This window comes from Mustela nigripes, chromosome 2, assembly GCF_022355385.1.
Source record: "Mustela nigripes isolate SB6536 chromosome 2, MUSNIG.SB6536, whole genome shotgun sequence".
Taxonomy (NCBI): domain Eukaryota; kingdom Metazoa; phylum Chordata; class Mammalia; order Carnivora; family Mustelidae; genus Mustela; species Mustela nigripes.
The window spans coordinates 152932198-152944423 of record NC_081558.1 but is presented as its reverse complement, the minus strand read 5'-3'; the positions used below and the strand labels follow the sequence as shown (position 1 = coordinate 152944423).

The 12226-nt window shown below is 42.2% G+C and overlaps 1 protein-coding gene across 1 annotated transcript in view; it reads right to left on the bottom strand.

The window, feature by feature from the left end:
* Nucleotides 1-1638: 1638 nt before the first annotated feature.
* HGD (homogentisate 1,2-dioxygenase) overlaps nucleotides 1639-12226 on the bottom strand; it is a 43083-nt gene continuing 32495 nt past the window's right edge. Inside the window, exons 11-14 of the mRNA XM_059388101.1 lie at nucleotides 11610-11714; nucleotides 9032-9158; nucleotides 4577-4758; nucleotides 1639-1988 (exon numbers count right to left, since the gene is read on the bottom strand). Of these exons, the coding sequence (XP_059244084.1) occupies nucleotides 1824-1988; nucleotides 4577-4758; nucleotides 9032-9158; nucleotides 11610-11714 (579 nt within the window). The 3' untranslated portion in view covers nucleotides 1639-1823. The remainder of the gene's footprint in view (nucleotides 1989-4576; nucleotides 4759-9031; nucleotides 9159-11609; nucleotides 11715-12226) is intronic.

Genomic DNA, 12226 nt, shown 5'->3' with positions numbered 1-12226 from the left:
GCGACCATGAAATACCACTGCCAGAAGCCTACCAGTCATCTTGGCTCTGTCCTCAACTGCTCCTCCCTTCATCCCTTGCATACAGATCATGAACAAGGGCTCTCAGGATTTACCCACTTCTGTCTCTGCTGTCACCTCATTAGTCTAGGACAATGCTGTGTCTTGCCAAGACTATCGCCATGGCCTTCTCCTGCTTCCTGGGCTCTGCACAATTGCTTTTCTTTTAGTTCCTTGAAACTACAAGGCTTTTTGTTTTGTTTGTTTTGTTTTAGAAGACTCCTCCTCTGTGCTATACCCCCAGCCCAACCTTACCCTTCCAATGACTTGCTTCTTCTTATCTTGTAGGCACTTCTTCATTGAAGATCTTCTATAAAGAATGATTTCCCCTTCCCATATGCTATTCACATCTCAGTTCCTGTTTGTTTTGTTTTGGTGTGCTTCACAATTTGTAATTATTTTGTTTACTTCATCAGTCTCCCTCTTCAGAATGTAACCTCCATAAGGGTGAGAACCATATCTATCTCCTGGAGCGCCATATCCCACATAGGGATGCTGGATTTAGCAAATAAAAATACAGGTTTATATGTCTGAACTTGTACCAAAAATTATTCAGGGTTTATCTGAAATTCAAATTTACCTGGGCATTTTGTGTTTTATTTAGCAACCCTAATTTCTAGGCCCTGATATATAGCTGACTCTCACTACATGTTGTTAAATAAAAACTTGATAGCAGCATATCAAAATTATTACTAGGGTAACAAAGTGATATGCTAAATCTATAGAACTAGAAGAGTAAAAAACACACTTGCCATTCTTTTCTGTTCTGATTTCCCTGTCTATTCTCTCCAAGAGAACCAAATCAGCTCACCCCCAAAATCTTGGGCAGCCCAGTCCCCTGGAAGGGATGCCAGCCACAGGAGGGAATCTGTTAGGAACAGCGTTTATACACCATGTGCTGCCTCAGTTTTGCTTGGCTTTCTGCTGTGCTGGGGCCTTAATCTTCTTTGGCCCTGATCTCCGCAGACTGTGAGCTCACTAAGAGAGGGAAGAGATGACTTCTTTCTTCTCAATCATTCACCCCCAGTGTCTCATGCTGTAGATGACACATAGGAAGGACTCAATGAAAGGTTGCCAAATGGACTGATATATGAGTGAATAATAGGGGGCCCAAGTACTCTGGTTTGATCAGGCTTAGCGTATCTTGAGATATGGGGCTTTCAATGGGGAAATCAGGGCAGTTGGTCCCCTGAGTGAATGATGCTCACTCTTAGTGGCTGGGCCTCTTGTCCATAATCATCCATATTGGCTGCTACATGACTACACGATCAGACAGCCTGCTGGCCTGGCTGTCCATCTGTTTTAGGATGGTGCTGGATGTATAGAGCTCTGCTGAACACCTATGCTTTCCTATGCCTGGGACCTTGGCCTTGGTCCTTCCTTATGGACCCTTGATCATGGTCCTTCCTTGTGGCTTGGTCTTGTGGTCTGTGATAGACACCATGGATTTGCACTCCTGGAATAAAGGCATGCAGGCTAAACTCATGTGAAGGGCTCTTGATCTTGAGTCAATCTCATGGACCCCCAGTCCTGGCCAATATAGGTATGCCTCATCAAGACTTGATTATGACCAATTGCTACTTCCACAGAACACCAGCCAAGTATTTATTGAGTAATTAAGCTGACATAGAACTTTCCAAATACATTTCTCCAAATGCCTGAGTTACTTGCCTGTGAAAAAAATGAGTTCCCATTTTAACCCATCCCCTCCTCCATACTGCCAGAGGGCATGATTCTAAACAAAAACCACATAAATCCATTTTCAGTTATGGCAGCAATGCTCCGTTAAGTCCTGCTGGTTTCCTGGAATTGGGGGTGAAGTGGCTCTTGAGAGGTTCCCAGCACTTATAGTAGTTCTCATCCAAACAATTAGAGGTCTTGAGCCCCCACTTTGTGACAGCCATACTTAGAGAAGACTCAAACATAAATGCCTGTAGGAAATGAAGAGGGGGGCAAGAAATAAGTGAGTTGGATAACAAAACATATTCAATTTGATGTCAAGAATAAAGATGTAGGTAGGCAGAATCTTTGAATAATAAGTTGTGTGCTAACATAGTGAGGATAGCAGGCTCACACCTGGGGTTCTGGCTCTGGTGCCACCACTTAGAAGCCAGTGAGACTCTGTGCAGGACTCTTAACTTCTCTGATTTCCATGTTTCATTTAATTCAATTAAAATGGAATTGGGCATGTAAGCCTCACATTGTCCTATAGCATTATGAACCTAAATTTACTACATCCAAAGGTAGAAGCAAAAACATCCTAGGAATATTCATCTTCTTAGGGGCCATCACTCACTATGGCTATGTCCTTGTGGGGAGGCCATGCTCCCCATTTTGTAGTGGAGGAAACTCTGGCTCAAAGCTGGGAAGTGGCTGGTAATGGCACTAAGAAGTGGAAGAGCTAGGATTTGAGCTTTCTTTTTTAGAACTCTGATCAAGAGATGGGCTGGGGAAAAGAGAGGGAGGAAAACAGCATAAGGAGGAGGAGGAAGTAGGAAGGAGGAAGCAGGAAGGGCTGTAGCACTTTTAAAAAACCCTATCCTAGAAGATTTTGCGTGGTGGATGTCCCACTGTGTTCAGGAGGATTTTCTCTCTGACAGAAAGAATATGCAAGTACTTGGTGCAGCTTAAACATTCCAGCTTCACCAACTGCTGATTTCCCTACCCAGTGTGGCTTATAAAAATAAAATAAAACCAAAAACGGAATAAAACCCTACAGTTCTTACATGTTCACATTATTAGAAATTTTAAAAATATGGATGGACAAAAGGAAGTTAAAGTTCTACTGTGTCACAACTCTGAGAACCCACATTAATGTTTGGTATCTAATATACATTGGCTTCTTCATGTAGAGAACAATGGAGATGATTGTCCTTGCCTGACTTCCCATGACAGGCTTGATATGAGGTCTAGATGAGAACATATGGAAGTACTGTGTACATTATAATGCTCTATTCAGATATGTGTTATTATTATGGCTATTCTTGTTGTTGTCTCTTTGAGGACTGCTTCTTAAGAGCCTTGCTGTCTAACTGGAGTGACAAAACCCCATTCCAGCTGAGCTGTGAAGAAAGTATTGTATAAAGTTTGTTTATTCCAAACTGGAATAAGGGTAAGGTGTATCGATGGGCCTGGGTCCAAATTATATAATGGGAAATGGTGATGGAGACCCAAAGTTAGGTCTAGGTAGTGTGCCAGGACCTCCCCTGCCAAGTAGTCTGGGCTCTCTGGCTACCCAGAGTCTCCCCTGCCTTTAATCCCTTCCACAGGAGAGCTCTTTCTGCCTAGTGCCCCAGGCATTTCCCAAAGTCTTGTTCCTCATATAAACAGTCTTGTCATTGCCTCTCTGATGCAGAACACTGCTTCCTGATAACACTGACTGTCCAAAGCCAAGTTGGACACCAAAGATTACTGAGTGACAAGTCTGGGTAGCCCATAGACCTCAAAGAGCCTTTGGATACAATAGCTTGATTGAGACTGTCAAATCACATCTCACAGAGATATAATTCTGCAAAGGCCCTTGGAAAGAGAAAGAGAGCCAAGGCCAAGCAGATGGGACTCTGCACCCTCCTGGTGCAGATCAGCTCCATCAACTCTGGTCCTAGAGTTGGGACTGAAAACAAACTGCATTGGATAGAGGGACAGATAATGTTTTCTGTTTGCAATCTGGGCATGCAGTCAAGCAGGTCTGTGCTATTGATTTTAAAGTCAGGTAGCATTGAAGACATTTGTTTAAAAATGTAAAGCAAATTTGCATATGATTGAGCATAAAATTACTCCTTGTGGTCCATAAACTCCACCTCCAAGAATGCAAAAATAAAATAAAAATCAAGTACCGCCACCAACTGTGATTGTGTTCAGGCTTACTGTTTATAGCCTGATACAGGAAGAATACAAAACAAGTTTTCAGTCCCATCAATTTCATCCCATGCCAAAGTAGAGCAAAAGAAAATGAGAAAACAGCTGAGAACTGCTGCTCACAAGCCCTGGCTTCCTGATCCTCCTTGGCTTTGAACTCCACAGAAGGTGACATCCTGCATCCCTGGGGACTGTAGCCCTAGAGGATTACCTCAACTGCATATGTACTCTGGACTGGATACAGATAATATTAATAATATTCCCTTGTATTTGAACAGTGCTGGACAGTGTATAAGGTTGAATATAGCCACCTGCTAGGATGGCTACCACACCCATTATACAGATGGGGAAAATGAAAGCACAAAGTTAAGTGACTTGGTCAAGGTCATGCAGGAACTAAGAGCTAGGAGTTGATCTCAGGTCTGACTCAAGTCCAAAGCTCTTTCTACCCAACCACATCAGGTGTCTAGTATACATATAGGGGTGTGTGCATACACACATGGGAATAAACACACACACAGACACACTCTCCTCTCCTGACTCCATGTCTGTGTCTTTGGAGAAATTAAAATAAATAAATAAATAAATAAATAAAAGCCACTCCTCTCGAGAAGGTTGGGAAGCCCAGAAGCTGCCAGAGCCTGGCATTAGATTGGCTTACCATGGTACCATCAGCAATCCTCTCGGGTGCCAGCTTGGCTTTGCTGGCCTTCTCAAAGCAGTCAGCATCAGGCCCATGGGGGGTCATTGAGCTGTGCAGGCTGCCTCCCCCTGGCAGGAACCCACCTTGCTTTGCCTCATAATGACCTTTGATAAGTCCCATGAATTCACTCATGCAGTTCCCTGGGAAGGTTGAAAGAGTATTATTTTTATTATTCAAGGCAAGACCTGTAAAGTACCAAGACCTCTCAAGCATTATTTCTGTGGAATGCCAAGAAGGTAGGAGAATCTGATAAATTTTTAAGGATTCCCAACAAATACTGATAGATGCGAACCCACTCCCCCCAAACATTCATTAGTGTGAAACTCTAGGTAGGCAAAACTCTACTTGATGGCCATGTGGATTATTAGAGGTCTTAAGCTCCACTGCCTGAAAGAAATAATGTTGGATCTAAAGAAAATCATTGCTCAGACAAGAATTTTAATTATAATTAAAATGAAAGTTATAATAAAGAATAGATGTGCCCTATCATCTAGGCTTATACATCCTATATTAAAATCATCTTCTTTTCCAGATCTGATAGCCCCACAATAGTACATGGTATCACCATATTTCTGGTTCCCAATCCAGGAAACCAAGATGGAATTTATGTATGGGAAAGTCTTGATGGAAGAGTCATGTAATGGAAAGAACCCCAGACTTGGAGACTATTATCAAACAATAATCTGTGTGAAAGGATTTTAGGGCTATAAAAACCATTCCATAAATGCTATAGAGCATAACAAACATTTTCTTCTGTATCTGAATCTGTCATCTTATTTTCCACCCTCCAAAATGACTCTTAGATTCATTCTTTTCTTTCTATTTCCATTGATATTCTCTTCATATAATCCTAAAATTTTAAAATTGGAAAGGATCACTACTTCTACTTAATATAGAAGAATTTCTATATTATTCCTGACAGATTACTTCCTGGGGTTTGCCTACATGCTTGCTATGAATGGAGCTCTCTACTCAACAAAGCAACTTACCATACTCTTAGAAAGCTCTGGGTTTTAGAAAGGTCTTTCATATTAAATGGAAATTTGCTTTAATATAAGTGAAGTCCAGGGTGCCTAGGTGGCTCAGTGGGTTAAGCCACTGCCTTCAGCTCAGGTCATGATCTCAGGGTCCTGGGATGGAGTCCCACATCAGGCTCTCTGCTCAGCAGGGAGCCTGCTTCCTCCTCTCTCTATCTCTGCCTGCCTGTCTGCCTACTTGTGATCTCTGTCTGTCAAATTAAATAAATAAAATCTTAAAAAAAATATATATATAAGTGAAGTCCATTGGTCCTAGTTGTGCTTTCTGAAGTCAGCAAAATTTGACAAAAATCACAACGTCTGCACTCTTTCTATCATATGTTTCTTTTGAAAGAAAGCTCTTTATTAGAAAAGCCACATACTTAGGGCAAGAATTAAAGAAATACAATACCTGAGAAAATTGAGGTACCTTTCCATTCATTCACCCATCTACCCATCTGTCCATTCCCCACCCCATCCATCTGCCTATCTATCCACCCACATGTGTCATTGGATACTGTGCTAAATGCTGTGAGTAAGAAATAGCTCATCTAAAGTTATTCTCATAGTCTGTCCCATGAAAGGGCTGAGAACACAGACCACAAACAGAGCAGAAAGCTACGGCATTGGCAACCCCTGAAAAGCTGGACATTTGGCACGATAGATGCCCCAACCCTTTTCCTTACATGTGAAGTATAACCAAGTGTCAGAATATTTCTGTCATTGACCAGGCAGCCATAGTCATCCTGCCTAGGAAACAAAATGCTACTGCAGGCCCTTGTAGAGAAAGTAAGACCCAGATCATAGCTCTACTCATTTTTCCATGAAACAGAAATAGAGGAAAAGAAGCAACTGTAAGATGTCTATATTTTCAAAGCAGTTCTGCTCATGACTGAAATATGTTGTCATCCTCCTCAACCTAGGATGGGTCCCCAGGGTCACCTTCATAGCTTAATTTTAAGAAGAGAGCAATACCAGAATTCAACTTTGATCTGAATATGAATTTAGGTAGCAAGGACTTTGATGATGACATTTCTATATCATTTTCTATATTTCAAAGGACAGGGGAGGGTAGGCCTTGCCTCTCTGATTAATGCTGAATCCAGTTGGCTCAACTACATTAAGATGACTGGAGGCAATGTTTCTACAGAAATAATTCTGCACTTCTCCTACAAAGTCACATCAAGGTAGCAAAGATTTTGATTATTGCTAAAGCAATAATTTTAATATCTCTGGAAAAAATAATTTTAGCTTGGGGTTCTGTGGTTTTTCCAACTAACTCAGGCAACCATACCTTTCTGATATCTATCTATCCTGGGCCAAATGTACTTGAGAGTCTTTTAAAAAAATATTATGAGCCATTTCACAAGGTCATTTGTTTTAGGAGACTGAACTACATAAAAACCAAAGTGGCTTGAGAGCTGTAGCACAATACAAACTTGTCTCAGATAGCTCTAGTAGGCTGCTCCCTAGGCAGGGAGACAAGCTGCAGGGCAGCATCTCTCCATGTGTGGCCTGTAGACTTCTCTGACTTGCTAATTCAAAATGCAGATTCTGAGGTTCCACCTCAGAACCAACTAATTATACTCTCTGAGAGTGGGCGCTGGGAAAAAAATTTTTTTAGTAGGCATTCTAAGTGATTTTTATATTACTAATGTTCTCAAAGTGTGGTTCCTGGAACAGCAACATCAGCAGCCTATGGGAGCTTGTTATGAAGGCAGATTCTCAGGCCCCATCCTAGACCTACTGGAGCAGAAATTCAGGGGGTGGAGCCCAAGAACCTGTGTTTTAACAAGCCCGCCTGTGATAGTGACACAAGAATATTTGAAAACCTCTACCACAAGAACTTCACTAGGTGAGATAATGAATTATCAAGAACTAGCATGTGAGGTACAGGCTAAGTTAAAGCTAAAGCAAATCTCTCTCCTGGATATCGCGTCTTCTAGGGGACTAACTTCCAAGAGAACACTCCTCAGAGAAGATGGTAGTTTGTTTTGATTCTATTTACAAAGTCTCCGGTGTTTTTGTAGTGGTAAATGTATCCTTTCCTCCACTATAACAATGTCACTGGAAAAATGTGGTGCTGGAATTTTACCATGCAGTGGTTTTCTTCCATCCTCAGGGCCCTACTTCTGTACCTCCTATAAATGCCTAAATTGCCTATTCTGTGCACTGTTGTATCTTGTTAAGCTGGGGTATTTGGGAGCTGGTACAGATAAAGGGGAGCTGTATAGGGACAGAAGGCCCTGAGTTTGACTAAGGAAAGGGATTTGTTTTTATGAATATTCCTGCTGAAATTCACCTCAGAGTCTTTCCAGAACTCTATGTACAAAAATGAAATCTTCAGGAAGTGGAATTGTACACTAACCTTTAGGTTGGATTTATGGCTAGCTATTGGACTATTAAAAATGCCAACTTCATTAACTGCAGCCATGAAATACCTTTTTCGTTTGTGGTGATTCATTTACTAATAAAATAAATATTTATTAGATGCATATTGTGTATCAGGCACTGTGCTAGGCACATCAGTTAGTGGTCATGAGTGTGTGTGTGTGCTCTGGCATCAGATTGCCTTCAATTAAATCCTGACTCCACCATTTAACTAGTTGTGAGGCCTTGAGCAAGTTACTCCATCTTTCCAAATTACTTAATCCTTCATGCCTGTTTTACTTTCTGAAAAAAAGGGGATAATGATACTACCTCCCTCTTATAACTGCTTTGAAGATTAAGTGGTTTAATAGTTTTATAGACCTTATAACAGAACCATAGAAAATGGTCAGTAATTATTAGCAGCTAGTAATAATAAATAAAATAAAATAATAGATTTATAATAAATAAAATAAAAATAAATAAAATCTAATAATAGATTTAGTAAGATCTAAATCTGTCTTCTAGGCAACACATGCTCCACAGAAACTGCTTTCAGAATGGGGTCCATTCCCTAGTGCAGACTGCAGTTTCTTTTATCCCACCAAAATAATTGGAGAAGGCCATTTTACTGGCTCTTGAACCAGACTTAGGAAAAGAAATTTCCAAAAACAACAAACTAACCAACAATATCCCACAATTCCCTCTCCCCACAAAGAAGCATCTGAAATGTAAAGAAACATCTTGCTTCAAACTTTATTGGCCTATCTTCTCTCTTTAGGGCCAGAGGAACTGGGCTGTAGGCATTACTTCCTTCTCAGAGTTAACACATCACTACCATCTCCATGGAAGTCATGGGGTTTCAGCAACTACATATCTAAGGAGCAGCATTAGGGCCTCCAGAGACAGGATCCTGAAAGCCAGCACAGTATGGTGTCCAGAGACCCCTAAGTGGTATTCTCAAAGGCTAATGTTCCATGCTTTGTGGTCTCTTTGGTTTCCAATGTGGTTTGGTAAAATAGAGACTTACTGTGGTAATAAGGAGGCCTGAAGGTCTTGTCAGCAACCCCCCATCGAGGTGGGAAGATGACAAAATCAGCAATAGCCACTCCTGGGCGGAGAGACTTGGCGGTCAATACTGTGAAGATGGATGGGTCCTGTGAAAGCACAAGGAGATGCTGAGCCCATGATGGAAGGGAGGTGACTGGACAATGGTACACATGTCACTCACACTGGAAGGGATTTCCAAACTGACTCTAGGTTTTTGTTTTTGATTTTTTGAGTAGGCTCCATACCCATTGTGGGGCATATCGCAGAGCCTATCGTGGAGCGCAACCTGGAGCCCAGCCTGGGGCTTAACTTCACAACGGCAAGATCAAGACCGAAGTTGAGATCAAGAGTCTCAAGCTTAACCAACTGAGCCACCCAGGCACCCTGATACTGTAATTTCTGATGAAGCCACACAAGCCAAGCTAAGAAGACTGAGCTTATCGCTGAGGTGAAGAAATCACTCATCTGACATTCAGCTCTTGCTGTGCTTGAAGCAAAATGAATTAACACCAACTAAGAGGATTTGGGGCAGCTTTCTCACCCTGCTGAGCCCCTATTTCATGCAAGTATCACCCTGTGGTTCTGAGACCCTGTTCATGCCTGCCTCCAAACCTCAGGTCAGAATGACCAGAGCTAGGATGTGCTGCAGGGAGTTCTCTGCAGAATAGATGCTCAGAGTGAGGTGAAAATAGAATCAAACTTTTGGTACAGATGTAGGTAGGATATACTTCTCTTTAGGGCATCACAGAGATTCCAGATGGTATCCTCATTGCTTTCCTTACCCCTGTTTGACTCTCATATCTAAAATATATCACTTACATCATTAGCTTAGGTGGTGGTAATGTAGAGGGCATAGGCTGGGGGGACAATATTGAAATTTTAAAAGAACTCTAGAAGCTTTCTAAAATTGGAAAGATTGAGATTCAATTTCATTGAAATCAATGATCATGTTTGCTCTCACATGCCATGTTAGGGTCTGAGATTCAAAGAGACCTATTCCTTGCGCCTTTAGCATTGTTAGTTGTGGTGGTGGGTTGCAGGTGTGTGGACAACTGACCACAGCAAGGTGCCAAGGGTGATCTCACTTTATAAGTAGAACTCCAAGGGATTACAGAGAGTGCCTACCTACCTAAGAGCATCAGGGAAGGCTTCAAAGAGGTGGTGATATTTGAGGAAGGTCTTGGAAAATAAAGGAGAAAAAAAAAGGAGGGAGGGAGGAAAGAAAAAGAAGGAAGGAAGGAAGGAAGGAAGGGAAAGGAAAAGGCATTTTAAGCATAGAAAACAGGAAGGACATCAAAATGCACAGAGATTTTTTTAAGAGGCAAGAAAGCTAAAGCCCAGAATGCATTGGCAGAAGGCACAAGGGCTAAGAGTTGGTAGTGAAAAAACTAGTCTAGGGCCAGATGGTAGAGAGCATCAGATAGTATGCTTGAGAGCTCAGACAATCCTAAACGCATGGGGAGGCTGCAAAGGTTTTCTAATGCAGCGGTAGAATGATCAGACCTGGATTTTGGGAGAATAATGGTAGCAGCAGTACAAAGATTGGACCTGTGCAAGTCAAAATCCCAACCCTATTGCTGTGAGACTTTACACTTCTTCATCTGCCTTAAGAAATTATCTGAAACTGTTAAAGAAAGGGTAGTGAGACGCAAATAAAGCTCTATGCATGTCTCTGGATCTTTTTTTAATGCTGCTTTGGGCTTGATGCCTCATTTTCTTTTCCCTTTTGGTTTTGTTAAGAGTTGTTGCTCTTCAGAAAGGTAGTTTTGTTCCCCTAGAGATGAGCTGAGCTGGCTCAGAGTAATCTTTCTGTCTCTGGTTCTCTGGCTTCTGCTCTAATTATCCCTCCAGCTTTTTAAAGTTAATCTATTATGAACTAGGCTGCAAAATAAACTTTCCCCCAGGATCGCAGAACTAGCACTTTATCACGAATGTGGGGCCTCAGGGGCTTGCCCTATAGACCAGGGACCTATTTGTGGCCCTCTAATTGAGTGAAAAATATCCCTGAGTTCACGCTTTAGACCTTCTCTGTTTTTAAATTCAGGCACTGAATATCCTGAGGAACTTTAGAAGAGGGCTGTCTGCTCCCTCACTGCTAAAAACAGCCCGGAGTGGAGGCACTGGAGTAGGCAGCCGGACAGAGCAGACTCAGCACTTGTAAGCAGGATCAAGAACTTTCCAAATCCAGAGCTGTTTCTTTCTCATGACTTTATCACTGACATTAGCAGTTGGTTTCTTTTGGGGATACATTTGCCAAGAAGAAACTAAGTTTTTAGCCATCTATGGGAGTTACTGTGAAACTTCGTGTAAGAACTAAGCCGAGTTCAAGGGTGAGTGTGGCATGTCAGGCTTAGCTCTCCCAGTAGCTGGTTATTTACTCCTTCCCCAAAACCTGGCCACAAGTGATTCAAATTCCTGTCCGCACAATGAGGAATGACAATATCTTGGGCTTCCAAGGGTATTTTGGAAAAGTTAAATCTGAATATCGGGGACCTACTCTGGACCCTCCCACCTAAGGGCTGTCATATCCCCAGATCCCCTCCATGGTGCAGACTTACTGCGTGGTCAAAGGCCACCGAGTTAATGACCATGAAGTTCTCCAAGTTGTACTTGTATGGGGTGTAGTTCCCGTGCCAGGCCACAACATTGAATGGGGAGACATCCTGATCACACATACAGATACACAAAAAAAAGCAGGAAAAGATAATCTTAGTGCTTAATGCTTCCGTAGTTGCCACAGTTTGTACGTGGCATCATTGTTTCTCTTTTTGGTTTGATTTTGTTCTCATAATGTAGTCATGGCATCCTTTGGGAGAATTACGACCCTGAATCATTTTGTGGTTGCTTCACGTGCCTTCAAACTGTCCCTTGCTCAGCCAGTAACCCTATTTTTCCAGTTCATAAGCAGCAGCTGCCTCCGATCACATGTGCAGCAGAAGCACAGCACATTCTCCAAGTAGTGCCCTTTCAACAATTTTCAACAGAGTTGTGAGCATCTGTGGAGGTCAGCAATTCCTAGCCAATCTGAGCCACTGTCTGGGTTTCTTGGTGCAGAGGGCAGGCACTTGCTGGGACTGCTTTCCAGGTAATTACTGCCCAGAGGAGCTTCTGGTACACACAGTGCCTGGGCTGCTGAGTGCAGGACGGTGAGACAGTATCTAAAATTCCAGTCCTA